Source organism: Chiroxiphia lanceolata, chromosome 8, assembly GCF_009829145.1.
Source record: "Chiroxiphia lanceolata isolate bChiLan1 chromosome 8, bChiLan1.pri, whole genome shotgun sequence".
NCBI lineage: Eukaryota > Metazoa > Chordata > Aves > Passeriformes > Pipridae > Chiroxiphia > Chiroxiphia lanceolata.
The window spans coordinates 33869633-33889902 of record NC_045644.1 but is presented as its reverse complement, the minus strand read 5'-3'; the positions used below and the strand labels follow the sequence as shown (position 1 = coordinate 33889902).

General features: G+C 46.9%; 1 protein-coding gene across 15 annotated transcripts in view; it reads right to left on the bottom strand.

Moving 5' to 3' along the window:
* Positions 1 to 2056: 2056 nt before the first annotated feature.
* COL13A1 (collagen type XIII alpha 1 chain) overlaps positions 2057 to 20270 on the bottom strand; it is an 86701-nt gene continuing 68487 nt past the window's right edge. For 12 of the 15 annotated variants that reach the window (XM_032694372.1, XM_032694371.1, XM_032694370.1 and 9 more), the window contains 12 exons: positions 19587 to 19685; positions 19219 to 19272; positions 18383 to 18424; positions 17867 to 17893; positions 16364 to 16444; positions 13691 to 13726; positions 11846 to 11899; positions 11516 to 11569; positions 10766 to 10801; positions 7815 to 7901; positions 3677 to 3715; positions 2057 to 2496 (listed from right to left, as the gene is read on the bottom strand). In XM_032694372.1, the coding sequence (XP_032550263.1) occupies positions 2494 to 2496; positions 3677 to 3715; positions 7815 to 7901; positions 10766 to 10801; positions 11516 to 11569; positions 11846 to 11899; positions 13691 to 13726; positions 16364 to 16444; positions 17867 to 17893; positions 18383 to 18424; positions 19219 to 19272; positions 19587 to 19685 (612 nt within the window). In that variant the 3' untranslated portion in view covers positions 2057 to 2493. The remainder of the gene's footprint in view (positions 2497 to 3676; positions 3716 to 7814; positions 7902 to 10765; positions 10802 to 11515; positions 11570 to 11845; positions 11900 to 13690; positions 13727 to 16363; positions 16445 to 17866; positions 17894 to 18382; positions 18425 to 19218; positions 19273 to 19586; positions 19686 to 20270) is intronic. The other 3 variants (XM_032694374.1, XM_032694376.1, XM_032694382.1) reach the window with 3 other exon arrangements.

Here is a 20270-nt window from a genome sequence, read left to right as displayed (position 1 = left end):
CGCTGCCACCGTTTGGGTTTCTCTTGACATGCAAAGTGCTCAGGTTTGGGAAGAGCAGCGGATCAGTGTGGTGTCACTGACCCTCGGTCTATCCCAGTGGCTGATGGGATTGTGTTAGTACGGGGGCTGTAGGAAGAGCAATCCAAAATGTTCACTCATCTACTTCAGTTAAAATCCCAGGCTGTGGCTGCAGCAACCACAGGGAACATTTGTCACCATGTTCCCGCCTTTAGGACGGGTGAGTGGGTGCCTTACACATTTCCCCCAGAAACAGGTAAGTCTTTGCTGACCCAAGTCAGGTACTTTCAAGAGTTCTGGCAACTACATTTCAAGGCCTCCTGCACCTCAGGCAAGAGCTTTCTCACAAATGTATCAGTCAAAAAACAGCTCAAGAAATAAAACAGGTACAGTATCACCTCAGAAGTCCTTGATCTTTCAGTAGCTGTGCCAGGGCAAGGTTACAGATGTGCACTTTGCTTTTGGATCAGATAAAACCAAGCAACAACAACCCCATGCAGTGCAATCACAAATACCAGCTACAAAACAAAAACACTCTACAGAGACCAAAGAGGACAGGAAGCATTGGCACATTCTCCTAGGGATCTGTAAGTTGTCGAGGATTAAGGATAGCCAGCATTTTTAGAAGGGGTGAAGCATTCAAACCTTCTACCTTGCAGCTGAATGCTTCAAGATCAGAGTAGAAATTCACTGCTGCTACGAACTCCCAAACCCAAAGTACCCCCAGTGTACCCATCTGGGTCTTTAGGAATTGCCTTGTTTAACAGGTGAGCAATTAAAACACGACTGGAACACTGGCTGTTCCAATTAGCTCAGCTCCACAGCTGCAAAGCCTTGTAACAGGGAGCTGGGGCTTATATTAATGATAGCTATTACTGAGAAAACCAACAAGAATCCCTCATGGCTCTGTGGTTCATTTTCCTTCTGTGCCATTTCAGCTCCAGAACCCCAAGCATCTCACGAAAACATCATGCATGGAAAAGTTCCATCCCAAAGACAATGTTGGCACGAGAAGAAATGGCTGTAAATACCATGAATTAGTTTAGGTTGAAAGTTGCAAGGAGTTTCCTAACCGCGAGAGCACTTGAGTCGGAACAGCCTGCGGGGTGGGGAGGGAGGGGACCTCACTGGTTTTTAGATGAAATTCAATAAATTTCTGAAAGGGTGAGGTGACAGATGGGTTGCAGCAGTCAGGGGCTGCACTGGGTTCCTTGGGCAGTCCCTGTGTACCAGGGAAGTTCATCCCTTATACCCCGTCACTTGACTCTGATGGTGCTAAAAGACTGTATGGAATCATCTGGAAAATAACTAACGAACGGTTTATGAACAGATGAATAATTGAGCAGCGTAGCCGAGTACAGAAGGGGTGGTGGTGGGGACCACTCCAGCTGGCACAGCTGCAGCCAGGAGAAGGCCAACTCCTGTCTCAGTGGCAGCATCATGCAAAGAGCAGGACTTGAGTGGATCAGGCTCACTAATGAACCACCACTCACGTTTCTCCCTTGGGATCGTTAAACATGGTGGCTTCCCCCTGAATCTCCCGGGTTGCCCACTGCCCTTCCCCCTACGTGAAGGGCCAATGCCAGTGGACATGTTTTAGGGAATGGATTTAGGCTTCCACTCGTTTTCTAAGGAAAGCATATTGCAATAGTCACTTTAGCCTGGCAGTACTTTCCTTTCTGGGTAGTTTAGACTTGAGACATCAACAAGGGTAGGTCAGGACGGATAATTAAGATGTACAGATGCAAATTGTAATGGCACACTGCAAATCTGCATGTGACCTTTGGTTAATGTTTTGAAAAGCCACGTGGATTGATTTCTCTAACAAGCATTCATTAGGATATCATCGAGGAATGCTGCGTTATGCTTAATTTTAAATGAGGTTTTCACTGAGCTACTTGCACGCCTACAATTTAGAAAGGGGTTAGAATTTCTTGCCAGCCAGGGCTCATTGTCATGAGCGTTATTCCAGCCCATAGGAGGATAATTATAAATCATGGAGTCTTTACGTTCCCAGTGCACGGTGACTACCAGTAGGTTTTTCAGCAACACTTTAATTCAGTCGCAACAAAACTGTTTATATTTCACTTTAATAAAAAATACATAATATTTTGAAATATTCTTGATTGACCCAGCTTGGAAAATGAAAATGACCTTTAAATCTATACAGGGCAGTTCCTTCGGGCATCTTTAATGCAATAATTTATTAAGTTCCTATATTCATCATGTGTGCACAAGTATCATGTAAATATTACAGCTGTACTCCATGACAAAACAAGCAAAATGCAGACATAGAATCATACGGAGAACTGACAAACAGGGGGGAAAAAATCTAGTATTTTCTGTACAAAAAAATATGCGGCTTTTTGATAATTTGTAAAAATGCATAACTTTTGGCATTTTGGAGAAGAACACTGTATAAAAATAAATATCCTATGTACAGTAACACACACAGGCCAGTCCAGGTTAGAATCATCACTGCAAAAGAAAACACAAACGAGTGTTAGTGACAACTCAATACCAAGTGTTAATGCCAGCTCACAAGGCGTGGAGGGAAGGACAGCATTAGGGAAGCTGGCTCCAGGAGGAAGAGCAATGGGAATCTCAGCAGGGATCCTTCCCACTTCCCTGAGTGAGGGCGGGAGGTTCAGCTTGGGCTCACTCTGCCTCCACCATCTTCCCACCATTGCAGCTTGAGGACCTGGCATTTACACCCACAACAGGTGCTGAAGGTGGGCCAGACCCCAGGGGGTCTGAGGGAATCCATGTGGAAATCTCATCTTTGTGCAAGGATTAGAGCACTTTGGGGCCAGGCAGCTCAAAGGCCACACATATAGTTCTCTCCTTTGTAGCAGATAGAGCTGTACCGTGATACGCAAACAAGGAGGAGTTTTGGTTGCTGCTTTTCAGGGGTTGTCCTAGTTAGAACAGCTGGGACCAGTTCATCACTGTATGGGTGTAACCCAAAACTGTGTATTCTAGAGCCTTCCATGCCATCTCCCAGAAACTGTTATCAATAGACCATTTACACCACCTGCCCAGAGCAGCCGTGACTCCTCAGGCTATAAACTGGGTGTTAAGAGGCCTGCGAGACAGGAGGATGCTCCTGTCCTCACACCCATTGTGGAACTCCCCGCCCTGAGGGATGTACTGGGCATTCCTGCCTGAACTGGAGGATATATAATCTTGGAGTCTTGGGACTCTTTTAACCACTCGTGGGATCCAGAGGAAGACTGCAGATCACCACTCAACTGGACTGCAATCACCACGCTTGACCAGACTGCAACAGCACCCCCACCAACAGGTTTTTCCCTCTCCTTTCACTTTGGACTCAGGGGGCCCAACGAACACCACTCTGTTCATGCCCCAGGGTGCTGGGTTATACATTTGGGTTTTGTGGGTTAAAACCAACTGTTTGTCTGTATAATCGTAGTTATTGCAGTATTTTATTAAATTGTTATTCTGATTTATAATCTCTCCTTTGAGTTGAGTTCATTTCCCCTGCCAGTTTACCTTTAAACCAGCACAGGGGTACAGTCCTGGAAATCCCATCCACGCCTCCACACCTCTTTTGCTCTTAACCAGACTCATTGGAAAACACTAGCAGAACACACGGCACTGCCAACTCAGCACAGCAGCATTTCCAAGATTATTTTACCTTATTCCAGCAGCCTTGAACTGGAAGCCCATCTTCCCCCTGAAAAAGAGATGGATGAAATAGCAGTTTAGACACAGACAGTAGGGCAGAGATGGAGGAAAAAAGGCGTGGGTTAACTATAACAGCTGCAACAAACAGTGTGAATCAGGGCTGGAGGAATAGTCTGAGATATTCCTCAGCCTTTTGGAGTGACCTGGACTTCTGGCTCAAAGAACCTGAAGCAAGGGCTGGGGCTGAAGAGGGCAGAGGCCTCAGGCTATGCAAGGGACTTACGCACATGAGATCTGTAGGCTTGTTCTCGTTCTTCCTCAAGGAATAGTTTATCCAGGCTTCCGTGAAGGAAGGAGGAAGGAAGGCAGTGGAAAGTGCGAGGTGGTGGGTCTGTGTCCTAATGCTTGGCTCTGTAGTGCTGAGGTTATAAGCAAACCCCAGAGTCAGCACTAACCTCTGATCCTGAGGAAGGTCTATAAAAAACCTCCATTTCCTTTCTGCCCTGTTTGCTAAAGGGTTTGCTTTGTCATGTGAGATCCTGCCCAGCTGTCCCCTCTTGCCTCTGAGGAGATCCCACTCCAGAGAAATTAAGAAGGCAAGCAGCTGGGCAGTGCCTGTGCTGGTTCAGGATGTCTCAGCTGACTCCCTGAAAAGGGTCTTGGGCTTCAATAACAGCAGTGGGATTTCCGTGAATATTCCCCAGCATCTCTGCAACCCCAATGTCTTGGGCTGCACAGCCCCAGGGGGGTGTGTTATTGTCATTATTATTTTTTAATTTTTGTTTAATGTTGAAGAAGGTTGGACACTTTAAGGGCCGTGCTACTAAAAGATGGAGACCCCATGGTTGGGAAAGGCTTTTGTGAGTGGCTGCCATTCATATCATCTCTGTGAAGCCCTGTTTGACAGGAGAAAACAGGATGTTATGTCAGTGCTAAGGTGCTCTTGAGCAGGAGGTGAAGTCAGAGGTAAGGAGATACATCTCTGACATGAGAAATCAAACACCTGTGCTGTGTCCATGTGGCCCATTTATAGGCTATCTCACTCTTCCCCAGGAAAACCAAAACCAATACAAACAGAAAAGCAAATGCACAGTAGTATACTGAGAAACAAACTATTTAACAGAGATGCACTTTCAGGGGCCTGATGAACTGAACATTGCCACAACAATATTGCTTTTCAAATGCATTTTTTGGACTGTGGTCTCCGTGTGCTGTCTCCTCCTCTTCCCTCCCCATGTGGAAATATGGAGTTACCAGTTAATTACTGGGCATATTGCGGTGTTCCCATTGGTACACTGATGGTGGTAAGAATGACTGGTGTAGTGCAGCGCAGGAGGAGATGGGAAGTTAGGTGTATGAAGGAATGGGAGGCCAGGGAGTTACAGCTTAGGGATCAAAGGAAGACCAGGGTCACGAGGAAGTGTTTGTTGCAGGCGAATGTGCTGAGAACGGAAACGTGACATGCGTATTAGCATCAAGGATCTCCTTCCACATATCTCAGATGTGCAAAGCGTTAGTTCACAGCCTCCATAAGTTACATACGTGGATGTGTCAGCTGGATGCTAAGCTTTTAACCTAGTTGGATCCAAAAACATGCTTATTCACGTTCCCAAGCTAGCTCGCATGCCAGAACACTATATATAAAAAAATAATGGCATCTGTATTTCATCAGATTTTCTGGCAAGTTTCCCTTAACAAAAATAGGAATGACAAGAAGTGTGTGTTCCAACATGGCCATGTGGGGTGAATCCTCATGGGGAGCAGTGACACAAACAGAGGGGTGGTCTGCCAGGCACCCGTGGAATCCTTACAGGGATTGGGAATCAGGTGCCTTACTCAGCCAAAACTTACTCCATAGAAACCTGGCTATGACCACCAGGAGGCAGAACACATGGCTCTGTGGTTTTCCTCCTTTCTGGGCAGGTCTGGTTTCACCTGTGGGACTGGCAGAAGTTTCTTTCTACTACCCAGAATTTACAGAGCAGCAACTGAGACTTCACCAGTGGCCACTGCTAGAGTCAATGCTCCAAAGAGGACACAGCAGTGCCCAATGGAGGGGGTGGTGGGAGGAAAACTGGTTAGCTCTTCACAAAGCTCAAATAACAAAGGCTTTTAATGGCAATTTCACAGCTTTTTTTTCTCCCCGGGAGAACTAAGAAAACCTTCCAAACTAAATGTGGCTTTTTGCTTTGGGAGCATTTTTCCAGCTAGCTGAACTAACAGACCTTCCATCCCTTGTAAATGGCATCAAACATCCTTAAGGGAGCTTAGACGGACCATCCTCAAGCAAACTTTGTCATGCCAAGTAGGCCAGAAGGGCAGTAGTTTCTGTGTATCATGGAGATGTTGAGACTGTTGTAGGGAGCAAAAACCTCACCTGAACGACACATCTCCAGAAAATCTCAGAGAAAATTAATAAATGGGTGATGTTTAGGGGGACACTTTGAAATCAGTTGAGATTAAGTGTTCCTGAAGACCTTTGACTTACAGCACTTGGGCTAGATCAGGCACTAGTACAATAATCATTTTATGACTTAAGTTGGATGTTGGGAAACACGCAAGTTTTTTTGCCACTATGAGTACAATTTGGACTTCTGGGGAGAGTCATAAATAGGAATTATCTCGCAGGGAGGCTAAGTGTCCCGTTAATATGTTTCACATGGGCTTGCTAACAGGATAACTATTATTTTCAGTCATCTTATTGTAGGGGGTGACTGAGGCAATACAGAGCCACATCAGGCCGTGCCTACCACACACAAGCACTTAGAGTTAATGAAGGACACGAGCATCACAGCTCCTCGCAAGGAAGCAAAGCCAGTGCAGAGCTGGGTCTGCATAGGCTGATTTAGTGGAAGTTGCCAAAGGGAAGGCAAAGGAAGAAGTGAAGCAGTTGTAAATAAATCTGCATTCCCACTGTTTTTCCTCATGCCACAAAGTAGTGCTGGCAGCAGCTGGGAATCACAGCATGAAGGGAAGGGCCTGGTTCTAACAGCAGCAATGTGAGGAAGGGAGGATGGAGACAGGTAAGGAAGGAGCTGCCAGGTGTTTCTAGGGCATGCAGCTATTTGGAGGTATCAGAAATAGCACCCAAGACCCAAAAAGCAAACGAGCATGCAGGAAAGGGAAGGTAGGCCATACCAATGGGCATGGGGCATCCAGGCCGTCCAGCCCAGGTAACCCCGGCTCACCCTTCTCGCCTTTAAAACCTCGGAGACCCTGTTCATGAAATCAACCACTGTTGTTATTTCAGTCACTGCCAGCTCCGTGTCACGGGGGGCGGCCGAGCCCCCACCGGGACCCTCACAGGGCACTCTGCTGCACACCCAGCACACGGCTGTCTGCACACTTAGATAATCAGCAGCACCAGCAGTTTCCTTTTGGGTTTTCCATGATCTGTGAGCCAGGAGATGCTTCTCTGAGCTGAAGCTGAGAGGATGGGAATGGCGTTTCCTCAGTTTCAGAATCGTCCCTTCCTCTGATCCTCACTAGGAAACCCAGCAGCTGGATTTCTAGCTGCGTGATCCACAGGTACTCCTGGGATTTGTGGCACTGATACAGATTTTTGGCAGAATTTGCTGCAGCATATGAGTTTAGATAAAAGTGTACACATATTCCTATATTCATTAATTTGCCTAGATTTATAGCCAATCTGTTTTGACAGACACACATCCCATTTAGGATAAGTGAGATTTGTTTTTCCTCTGGGTGCTGCAGCTCAAGTGCCCCGTGTGCTCTCAGGCCGTCCCATCAGCTGGCCGTTATTCCGAGGCAGGGGAACCAGCATTCCAGTTTTGCCATCTCGTAGACAGGATCACACTGACCATCTCAGAGAAGAGCTGCAACTGGCAGCAAAGGAGACAGGGCTCTATCCACAAAGGAGAAAGCCCTGGGTTTCCAGCACATGGGACACCCCCATGTACCCCAAACCTCAGTGGGCTCTGGAAGAGGAAGGAACATAACTGTGGTCACTCAGCAGATCAGGGGTTCTCCCCCTGGAGAAAGCAGCTTTGCCACAGGCTGAGGTGGGAACCCAGCCAGGCCTTATCCAAGTGTTGTACTTTTGCAAGACCACTATTTATGTTATGATTTCCTTCTGTCTTCCCCATCAACACATCTTAAAACAATACATTTGATGAAACAGAACATACCAACGGACAGGGTGCATCTAATCCAGGTGCTCCTTGGTCTCCCTTATCCCCTTTAGACCCTCTAGAGCCTTTCTTGCCCCTCTCCCCCTGTAAATAATAGTTTAGTCCGAGAAAAAAAGAATACACAAAAGCTTTAGGATCATCCATTTCAAATAAATGTCAGCGACAGTTTAAAAAAAAGATAAACATTTAGGAAACATTTTAAAAGAAGAAAAATCTCCATTTGAGATGTTAAGTGAAAAGCTGCTGAGCTGGAACTGAGCTGCATAAACACACTGGCTGTGGCTGCAGTCCCACATTGACAGACTGGGAGGGCTCAGCATCAAAGGGATCATCAGAGGACTTCTTGGGGCTTCCCACACTCCAGAGAGAGGTACATCAGGGAACATGCTGACCCCAGACACACAGGATGGGCAAACACCCCTCTGGCCAGCAGTGTGCCACCCCATCTCAATCTGCAGCTGGCTGGGAAGGTCCCTCCTCTGCCACTCCAGCTCGGGGATGGCACTAAGATGCTTTTCTTACCACTCTGAATTCTCATTCTTAATGAAAGTCTCACTCAGAGAACTCTCTGCCAGGGAATAAAGGAAGTACTCAGCCCTGAGAGTCCATACAACCTGGATGCCCCTTAGGATGCTCTGAGTGGTGTTCTCCCAAAAAACCTGTTAGACCAGGGACTAGCACAGCCACAGGGCAGCAGCTGCTCCCTGACCCTCTTACCTGGCAGCACAAGGGTATAGCATGGTATTTGCCAGTTACATCTATACCAAATCTTTCTGTATAACACAAAATCCTCAGAGCTGCTGAGCATGAAACAGGGGAAGGAGCTGCTGCACAGGGAACTGAACTCTGAACTTGTAGCGAGCACTTAAGGAATTAAGGGATAAAGTCAGACAGCATGGGATGCTGTTTCTTGGGGAAAAAAAAAAAAAAGGCATTAAACCCAAAGCAAGAGAAATGGATGGGAGAGGAGAGGCAATGAGGAGAAGTCACCCAGAGCCAAGAGCAGGAATGGAGAGGATAATCCAGGAAAAGTGCGCCATGGGTTGCTCTGGAGGAAGGAGGAAGGAACCAGGAAGAAAGGCGGAACAGGACGGAGGGATAAAGGGGACAAAGGTGGACCTGGAGGAGCAAGGAAGAGGCACATACACACAAGAAAAAAAAAAACCACACGCATTAAAATAAGAGTGAAGGCATCAGGTTGGCAGCATGAGTTCAGGGGTCCCACTTTTTCAGCTGGGTTACACAAAACTCTGCCTGTTCCCACCCCTACCCAGGGCACAACCACAGCCCGAGGCACGGCTACGCTCATCTCCCACTCGGAGCAGAGGGTAGCAGGAACATTTCTGGAGTTTAAAGAGCCCTGCTCTGCCTAAAGGAACAGGCAGGATTTTGGCAAATTGCCTGGGACTTTTGGAGGAGTAAGGGGAATCCCCTCTACTCAGTGGGAAAAGGGGTATTTTCTAGGATCCCATCTGCTAAAATATCACACTTGCCCATTTACACTCTCAAGTTTCTCACACTTTTTCATCATTGCAAATTATGGGTTGCAGTGATGCAAAGTGCATGCACATTTGAAGGGGCCAGCACAACCTCCCACTCGTGCTTTCAAACTCATCCTCTACAAGGAGTTGCAATTTCTCCCAGTTTCACTTGTTTTTATGCCAGAGCTCAGAAAAATTCCATCTACAGCTAATGACAGATCCTGCTGTAACTGAGACACCCAGTTTAAAAACCAACTGAAAAAGTCTAGGAATTAAAAGTTACTTTTTGTTTAGAAGCCACACAAATGAAACAAAACAAAACAAAACACATGTTAGGGAAGAGGAAGTTAAGAAGCAAAGCCAGAAATGCAATGATTAAAAAAGGGGAGAACTTTGGGGTTCCCTTGAACCTTTCTCCCCTAGTTTAAGATGCCAGTTGGCTGCTTCTTTACAAAACTGCCCTTTCTGTGCAAAGTAAGGTCAGAGATCCATTGCAGATGGAGGACTCACTATGTATCAAAAGCAAACCCATATAATGAAATCACCACATGGGCACATGCACTATCAAAATTTACGTTTTCAGATAAATTCAGGTGATACCAGAGTCATATGAAGAGTTGTGTGAGTACACACACTTGTACTATATTGAACTGCTTGACATTAAGACAATTGTTATCCTACAAAAACTCGAATCCAGAAGGCATTTGTATTTCTAAATATAAATTATATTCAACTATAGCTCTCAAGTGTCTTTATCAAAAAGATTCAGAGCTTTAACAGGCAAGAAAACCTGATGAAAAAGAAGGAGCTTCTCAACATACACTTCTTGGTAATATTTATCTTTCTATTAACACGGGTGGTACAATGGAAAGGCTGCCATTCATGTTACTGGTTTTGACCCAACTCTTCACCATCATATCTATCTATTCAGGGTAATCCCTGAAGAGATTTCATGTCTGACTCTTTAAGGCAGGCAAATTTAATTTATCTTTTCCAAATTTCCATCTTCCAAATTCTCTGGAGGAGTGTTTGCTAGAGGACAACCTTCTTTTTCATGCTTCAGGGGGAATTTAAAAGTACCAAAATAAGATTTGTGGCTGCACCTCAGCTAATTCTCACGGGAATTCACACACATCAGTAAGTAGATAAGTAGGATTTCCTAAAGCACACCACACTGGCCTAACTGAACTACACATGAAGTCCCATGCTTCGGTGAGAACAGAGCTGTGACAGCAATGAACACACTAGAAAATCCCTCCTTCAGCCTTCAGACAGATGTGCCACAATGTCCCAGGTGATGGGACAAGCTACAGGTATCACCTTCTAAAATCCAGGTATGCAAAGTCACTTGTGTGAAGGTCTAGCAGACAAACACATGCTGGCTACTAGAGGTGCTCAGAGTTAACTGGGCTGTCCCTGTGTAAAGGTGTTAGTAATTAAGTACAAGAAGTTTGCCTGGTAACTTACCCGGATTCCTTTGTCACCAGGCAGGCCTTGTAAACCCTGAAATGCATCAACATAAAATATTTTAAAACAAGTAGGTCCCACTGTTTTCCCACTCAAAAAGAAAAATGTGTGCTCAGGGGTTTGGGGTTTTTTCCACTTATGTTACAAACAAACAAAACTTTTCCAGCAGACAACCTCTGCTCCATCAGACCATCCAGGCTGTAACAGCACTACTCCTCTAAGGGTTCTTCAGATAAAAAACAAACTAGTTTAGAGAAGGCAGTCCTTGATAAAAGCAGCAAACTTCCTTTTTTGTGTTAACCACTAAAGCAGCTTCATGATTACATTACACTAGAGTTCCAACACTGGCCCCATTTTTCCAAAAGCAATCCCAAACAGTGGAATTTGTTAACCTCACTGGAGGCAGCTTTTGTCCCTGCAATGACAGGACAGGGCTCTCCCAGCCAGGCTGTGAAAGCAGATGTGCTCCAAAGCAGCATTTTGGACTAAAATACCTGTCCTGGGAGCCCCACTCAGCTTCTTTTGGTAGCTTGAAGACCAGGGTGAATTAACAATTTCCCTTCAGCTTCCTCCTCCTCCCCCCTCTGAGTCACTGCTCTTGAGCTCTTTCTGTCACTCCCCTGTTAGCAAAGGTTTGCAACTGGAGCTACACTCAACCCAGCTGTGATTGCAAACACTGGATTTCTGCAGCATCTTCAGCTGTCAGTGGTACAGGCTCTGTAGATAAATCCCTTGTATGCCCATACTTACAGGAAGCCCTGCTGGCCCCATTGGTCCCACAACTCCAGGATCTCCTTTACTGCCCTGAAATGGAGACAAAAGAGTAGAAATTGCTATGTTCCTACTCAGTACAAATAGGGAGCAAAGCACTGGAGAAGAAAAAGCAAAGGATGCAATTCAAAGCACCTAAAACCCCCAAGGATGAGGTACTCAAAGATCAAAGAGGTCCAGCTGAGAGTCTTGTATGCACAGGGAGAGGGCAGTTCCATCTCTGGAAAAGCCTAGATCTCCTCTATTCCTCAGAGCTGTCACATCTGCAGAGAAGTTACAGAACATCAGTCAGTTCTGAAGCAAACTCACCCTTTCTCCTTTTGGTCCTGCTGGTCCTGAAACCCCAATTGGTCCTGGAGTACCCTGCAGTTGTAGGAAGGAAAACACATCAGGATGCTTTTATTCAAGGGCCTCATTAAAGCCAGGACACACCGCTGCTCCCTGAGGAAAAGCACAGCTTGGAAGGACAGTCTGGTGGTGGAAGGCACCTTGCACCACTACAGCTTTCAGTGTTGGTGGTGATCTGAAGTTGTTGGTACAGGCAGTTTGAACAACATGGGAACTGCTAAGTTAGATCACACCAGCACCACTGTACAGAGCCTTATTTTTAATTTTGAAGCTTTCCTTGACAATTGTTTCAGCAGGCATTTCTACCAACTCCACAGACAGGATTTCTTTCTCTCTAGTTTATACCAGACAAGGCTGAAAGCTGTAGCAGAATAAAGGCCATTTAGAATTATGTTAGGCAATTCTCCTTTCCTTTATTTCCTTATTTTCCCTTTGCCCCCCCCGCCCTGAATCAGCAGAGTTGAGCAAAATGGAAAGCATCCGGTTATGTGGTGGCAGGCAGCCAGTGAGTTGTGCATGCAAGGTGACAGACCCCGTGGTGCAGCGAGGAATGCAGGGGTGCACAGGCAGAGATGTGAACTGAGGGGTACCCTTCAGTCCCTCTGTTCCCTCTATGCCATTCCTGTCACTCCACCAGGCTCCCAGTAGTGCCAATAGGAAAACCCAGTGGTGTTCCTAACCCTTTGACACAGGGGCCATCTCCCACCAGCATACCGAACTTCTTTCCCAGTGCTCCTGAAACTTGCTGGAGCTTTGGGAAATGAATCAGCCATAGCTGATCTTCAATGTGGGCAGTGCAGCAGTTCAGCAATAGTCCTTCTGGCTAAAACCAGGATTTGGGCACTTCCAACTTTTATAGACCCCTTGAACTCCATCCACACTTTGCTAACCACACAGGTATGGATCTACACTTCCATCATGGAGCCTCAATAAAGGGATACTTTTGAGGCATATTACCTGCCTCCTAAGAAGAACCAAGGCTTGAGAAGTCTTTTTCTAAAAGCCTTAAGGCAAAGGGGTTTGCATTTTTTAATGTCAGCCTGCAATCCTTAGTCACTGAAGTAACCCCTCCGATGTGAGCAGGATGATTCATGTGAATCAGGAGAGGTTTTCAGACAAGTTAAGATCCGCAGAATACAAGTGGAGGAGTAGCTCATGCAGCACACAACTTCAGTGCAGTGAAGGAAGTAAGAAAAATCAGGCTCTCCTTGAATTCATACAATCATGGAAATCTTAATTGCCTGCACTTCAGCATCACTCAGTGTCTTGGAATACACTGAGGTCTCCCTTGCACATCTATAAAATTAAATCTACAATATCCCCAAACAAGTGAGTGTATAAGCTGCCATTCAGGTTCTGTTCTGAAGTCAGAGCAGCTGACTCAAACGTTCCTGCTCACAGGACAGAACGCTCCGGCGTTATTACACCTCAGACAAAACTGAAGAGCTCCTGTTGTGTAAAGGCAGCAAGCAAGGCTACCATGGAGAACTACAGGACAGAGACCCCTCAGGACAGAGAGGACAGGAGAACAAGAACATCATGGAACCATGCAGAGGTTTCATTCATCTTGTTACTGAGGCAAAGTGGAACAAGGCAGCTGTGATCCCAGGATCCAGACAGACTCATAGCATCAAAAAAGACAAGTGTGTGACATCACTCCCCAGTCTAAGTTTAGCCACCCTCCCAAGCCTGCTTTGGAACAAATTAAGGTTATTCCTGGTGTAAACTAGAACTGGGCTGGAAGACACAAAACAAATCATGGAACTGGGGAGGAGGAACATAGGGCAATGGAGAAATGGAACTCACCGGTGGTCCAGGCCTGCCGTCTAAACCTGAAGCACCCTGAACAGACGGGGAGGGTTCACAAAAACAAGGCAGGAGGAGAGGGGAGGGGAGAGGTGAGTGAAGCAGTGACTTGAGACAAACATATGCTTGTAATTAACAAAAATTAAGATCTCAAGGACAGGTGATGGTACTTACAAGAAAACCAACAAAAACACAGAAACACTGAATACATATAACATTGACCTGCAACTTTTAGATCCTCTTAAAGTGGGTAAATTTCCTTTTCTCAATGCCACCAAGAAAACTCCTGGGGAAGCAGCTGTTCTGTGACAGATCGCAAAAAGGACAATGTGACAGCAGAGTTGGAACCTGCATTGCCATAGATCGCCCGCATGTTGCAGACAATCAGGGCTGAAATTCTGGCATCATGTCAAGCCCTTAGTCACAGAGGAAAAGGCAACAGATCCAGCTGCAGGATTTTACAGAGTCTGAAATAGTTCAGTACCTGTCTGGCACTGCATTTAGTTTTACAGGCTGAAGACACACAGGATCAGGCATGGCAAAGCTTAGGAACAGAGTTCAGTGGCTCTGAGGAGGGACACAAGGTCCACAGCGTCTGATCTTACCAGCAGCTCAGTAACTGTGCTTCCTGGTTGGCCAGCTGATAGTGCTGATCCAAACACAAAATATTTCCCAGAGGACACTTCTGAGCCTTCCCCCCTCCACAGCTCAGGAAGAGTGACACAAGAAGCCAAGGGACCCTGGGGACTAGTGGGGCTCTAGGAGAAGCAGCCAGCACATTCCCTGCCATGCTGGTGAGCTTCTCAGGACAATTGCTGGGGCATCTTCTTCTCAGACTGTCACAAGGATCTCCTTCCCCTGTCCAGATACCCCACAGCCTTGAGGGAATAACCATCTACACAGAAAGCTTCTGTTTCTATTTCTCATGGGACTGGGCTCTGCCTTCTCACTGCAGCACAATCCTCTGCATTTGATCATAGAATCACGGAATCAGCTGGGTTGGAAGGGACCTCCCAGACCATCAAGTCCAACCCTTGATCCACTACCACTGTGGTTCCCAGACCATGGCACTGATGCCACAGCCAGTCTCACCTTAAAAACCTCCAGGGATGGAGAATCTACCACTTCCCTTGGCAGCCATTCCAATGCCTGATTACCCTCTCTGTAAAGAATTTCTTCCTAATATCCAACCTAAACCTCCCCTGGCACAGCTTAAGACCATGCCCTCATGTCTTGCTGATCGCTGCGTGGGAGAAGAGACCAATCCCCACCTGGCTACAACCTCCTGTCAGGGAGCTGTAGAGTGATGAGGTCTCCCCTGAGTCTCCTCTTCTCCAGGCTCAACAACCCCACCTCCCTCGGTCTCTCCTCATAGGACTTGTGCTCAAGTCCCTTCCCCAGCCTCACTGCTGTTCTCTGAACGTGCTCCAGCCCCTCAATATCCTTCCTGAACTGGTGTGACCTCACCAGTGCTGAGTACTGGGGAAGAATCACTTCCCTGGACCTGTTGGCCACACTGTTCCTGATCCAGGCCAGGATGCCATTGGCCTTCTTGGCCACCTGGGCACACTGCTGGCTCATGTTCAGCTTCTTGTCAATCCAGATTCCCAGGTCCCTTTCTGCCTGGCTGCTCTCCAGCCACTCTGTCCCCAGCCTGTAGTGCTGCATGGGGTTGTTGTGGCCTTCCCAAAGTACTGCTTTCTCCCCACTGGCTCTGCCTGGAGCCACAGGAATACAGTCATGTGAGTTCACTTGGGGGCCTAGACTCAGTGGGGATGCATTCAGGCTTTGGAAGGGAATTGCTACAACACAACTAAAGGAGGAAAACATTTTACAAACAAAGACACGCACGTTTCAGCCAAAGTCAGGGACAAGGGATCTGGGTGTCAAACACAGGACAACAAAGTCACACAGTACATGAGATGCACTCTGCAGTGCTCATTCCAGGGCATTCAGGAAAGGGAGAGGGTGTACTGTGCCACCAGTGCTTTTTATGAGGAGAGGGCTTTGGGGCCAGTGGAGCAACTGGGTGGGACTAACTCATTATCAGCTGTCAGCTCACACAGCGGGCTTTAGCAGATGTGAGCCAAGAGCTTCACCAAGTCCCCAGGTTTGTATCTAAAGCTCCTGCAGTTTCTCTGTAATGTATTGAGCCACAATTCCTTTGGCTGCCAAGCAGTGCACTAACACAGGCTAAAAGGACTGAGTTCACACACAGCAGGGACACGCCAGGGCAGGGAAGGCACTGATTCCGCAGCAGAAGTGACAGGAATGTTTTGGCTATTGAAGAAGTTGGGTGCACTGAGAACCACCACGCTTTGTACAAAGCTTGGCCCAGGTGACAAGTGGCTGGGAAGGCATTTACTTTTCCACATCTCTGACTTCTGTTTCTGGCCTTGTCCCTTTGCCCTGAAGTGCAGAGAACCCCCCAGGAAAGTTACTGCTTGTTTTTCCCAATCCTCCCAGAAGCAGGAAGAAATAAAGTGATGGCTGATCTATTCAACAGATCTCAAAGTTGAAGGCTCTGTACAGAGTAAAGGCACAGTTATTTATAGACCATCTCTCTCTCTGTCTTTACATATCAAATCCCCGCATGCGTCTCCTATTGAGGGATCTTTTTACAGCTGACACAAGTTTGGCTCACAAAGTGCTGTTTGCTTCCTGGATACTTACGGGTAATCCCAGTGGCCCTCTGTCTCCTTTTTCACCCTGGGCACCCTTCTCTCCTTTCACTCCATCAATCCCTGCTTCCCCCTAAAGGAAGGATGGAGCAGAAAATAAACTCACCAAAACAGCACTTATATAACAAACATTCCTCCCTTCAGAGAGCCCCGGAGCAGCAGGGGGGATACAAGAGGCACCAGAGTAATGCTTTAGCCCAATTCTCAGCCCAATTTGAAGAAAACCACTGTCAGTCAAATTCCCCCTGTGTGAGCACCTGTTCTAAGTTAATGGCAGATGGGGGAGATTCAGGCCCTGTGAGTAAAGATGTTGAAAGGGGAACTGGGCTCACTCCTGTGCTGCTCTCCCTGCTGTTGTTGCTGTATATATATTTATAGACAAATAACCAGAAGTTATCTGATAGGGTGGGTTTACATTTTAAGATGTGGATTCATTGAAAGTGAATGAGAGGTGTCTACAAGCTTCAAAGAAAAATCATGCAGAAGTCATCTTTGTAAAGATTTTTGTAAATGTAAAGGCATCAGTTTAAACATTTGGGGAAAATAATTTCATCATTCCTTTCCCAACTATATTTTTAAAATTCTGTATTATGAACTATATAGCAATATTAAACAAAACACAATACATTAAATAATTTTTTTCTCACAAACTCGAAGTGTAACCCAAAGCTTCTTTCCCCTCATTCCTTTTCATGAGGCATTTTAAGACGTTATTTTGGCAGCATTTTGAGACAGAAGTGTCAGAAGAACCAAGTTTGCACAGTCTCTTACACAAGTCTCCCAGCCACCTGATAGCAGTGGCTACTGAGTTATAGACCAGACAGATTACTGTCTGTAATAACACCTGGAGGAAAGGAGAATCAGCATAAGGACACCATCCCCTTCAGCGCCCAAACAGTGCTGGTGGCCAAATTCTGAGGATAACCAGAAGAATTAAGATGTTTGCCACATTTTCCAATCTTTGCCCAGAATGTCAGAGGAAAGATGCAGCTCTCCTTAAACTATTTTTTGTCTAGGAGCTGTTTTACAGCAGGTAAAGCAATAGTGTGGGCTGAGCATTTAGACGGAGATTAAAAAGATTCTCACCACCAAGGACAGGGAAGTTCTCGAGTGCTTTACAGCAGAACGTACAGGGTAATTTTAAGGCTCCTTTCAAGCTACAGGTCAGTTACTTAGGGATGTATGATGTATGTTCATCCTGCTGTACAGATCTTGACCCTTCAGGTAAAGATTTCAACTGTGTTCTCATGGGAAGATTTCCACAGACCAGTGACTTCCCACTTCTCTGGGTGAAAACTGGAGGGAACGATCAGTCCTTTGGGCCCTAAAGTGAGAGCTTCTAATCCATTTCCTTCAAGAAAACATCCGGGATTTGTCCTCTTACAAAGATGGAAGAAAAGTACTATTTGAACACTAGGAAGTTGTTACTGAAGGGAATTCTAACACCTAGGACAACTTCAGTTAAATTTCAGGATGTAATATTTTGCAGCCTTACCTTAGGTCCTGGGAGGCCCTGAAGACCCTGTATTTGGGATGAGAGACAAGACATGAGTAACGTTTCAGGATGGGCTTTAAACTCCAGGAATCCCAGCTCAGTGTTCAGTACAGAGCTTTCGCTTTCTGAGGGCACAGAGGCCTCTTTATTTGTGTCACGGGCACTTCATGTACTGTTCTCATCTGGTAACAAGAAGGCTCTTGCCAAGCACACCCTGGCAGGGGGCCAGGTGTGCTATTAAGACCATTTCTGCAGTTGATCCCTTTAATCCCATCATCCCATCTTACTACTGTCTTCCCTTTCATCTGAGACTAACATAACCCCCTCTCTTTGCCCACCCAGCCCATCATAGCTCTGACCTACCCTGCGGGTGGGTTTGGAAGTGAAACTTGTTCCCATTTCAACAGTGCACTGGTTCTGCCTGTTTTCTCCACACAGAATCCCCCCCAGCCACTTCCCACTCTATCCCCCCCATTCCCAGTGCCTTGCTCCTGAGGTGAATCACTCAAAACTTACTGGAGGTCCAGGAGGACCTTGGGGTCCGGGGGGGCCAGATATCTAGAAAGCAAACCAGGAGAAGTCACCGTCAATGTGCTGCCCTAGAGACAAAGGCAGACAGGGCGCAAGGTGCAGCAGAGCTCTGCCAGGCTGGGAAACCTGGACTCCCCCTAAGGACTGCATTTGGAAGCAGCAGCAATCCAGGACAGAGTGACTGGGAAGCAGCAGCAGGACGCTGGGGAGGGTTATGCAGCAGTTGCAAATATTTAGGAGGAGAGAAAGCAGTGAGGTTTTTGCCAAAGAAACGTCCGCTTTCACTACTCTACCACAGTTCACGCAAGGAGGCACAGGGTCAAAGAGCAAAAGATAGGGAAGAAGGTGGCTGGCTCCACACATGTCAACAGCCTGTGGGACTCCTTGCTGCAGGACATTCTAAAACCTAGGGGTGAGTTCTGAGGGAAGAGTGGGCAAATTCAAGAACCCTAAAATCTACTGAAAAAAACCTAAACATATATGTGTGTGTATATATATATATATATGCAAGTATTGCTAGGAAACCCCTATACTGCAAATGCTGAGGAAAATATTTGTTACACTTTCCAAGATCATCTGTTCTACCCCAGGCAGTCCTTATTGACTGCTGGTTGTGAGATAGATTGTTCTTGTGTCAGCGAAAGGGGGGCATCAGGAGCTAGAGGTGGCTGGTGATCCAATCCCAAGAGATGAGGCCTTGCTGTCCTCAGTGAGGGGGTGTCACCAGAGGGTGGGACGTGCCTGTTTCCAGCAGCTCTGCTGACAAATCACCCCTCCCTGGCTGCCCAGATTGCAGAAAAAACATGAGAAAGGTGACCTACCGATTCTCCTGGATTTCCTTTGTCTCCATGTTCCCCAGGCTCACCCTTCTCTCCCTGCACACAACAACAGACCCTGTCACCACTGGCTGTGCTCTGGAGTCTCCCTCCATCAGAAGCCATCTGTGAACCACCCATGTGCTGGCCAGCAGCAGCTCCTTCAGGGAGGAGTGTGAGCAGACCATGTATTCCACATTCCCTGCCTGCTGCTGGAGACCAGAGGGACATTCTGTGACACCTAATTAAGGGCAGGGCTCTGAGTCTCCTGGGATACTCAGCACTTTGGGAAATGAACCCTTGTGTGCTGCTCTGTGCAGCTCTGTTTTCTCTTTACCAAGCAGGAAAGAGCAGTCTGTCTTTCCCATTCTTACTGTCAATCCTGGAAGTCCAATGGGACCTGGCAATCCTGACGGTCCTGGCATTCCTTGGTCACCTCGTTCGCCTTTCTCTCCAGTGGGGCCATCTAGACCCTATGGATCAAGAAAGATTTGTGGATTTTTTGCAAGACTAAGTCAGGCAGACACACAAGACATCATTGTAGGAGTCAAGACTGGCTCTGGCCATCCCAAGAGCTCCCTGAAAACCCCAGACATCTATCAGGTGCCCAGGGAAATGCTGGGCTTCACTAGTATTGGAAGTGGACAAGCAAATGCCTCCATGTTCTGCTCGTGGTTATGCAGTTTGCTGGAGTCCATGCTAGGAATCACTCCCCAACAGCCAGCTGTTGAGACAGCAGGAGTTTTATCCTAGTGATCTTATAGAGGCAGGAAGTCGTTGTCCTTGAGCAGTGCTGGGGACACAGAAGCTGTGACAGACAAGCTGGGAGCCAGGGCACTGTGCCCCTGTTAGTGGTCAGGATGTCAGGGTTACCCCATGCAGGTGCCCTCCCAGGATGGGGCGTACTGGTGCCTCAGCCTCCTTGCTCAGAGTCAGTGCCAGCAACGTGCCAGGCAGCAAGCTGAGGCAGTGACACAGGGCCCAGAGAGCAGGGCAGGCAGCGGGGACAGCACATCTGCCAGAGGCCAGGATCTCACTTCTGTAGTGTCACACTTCAC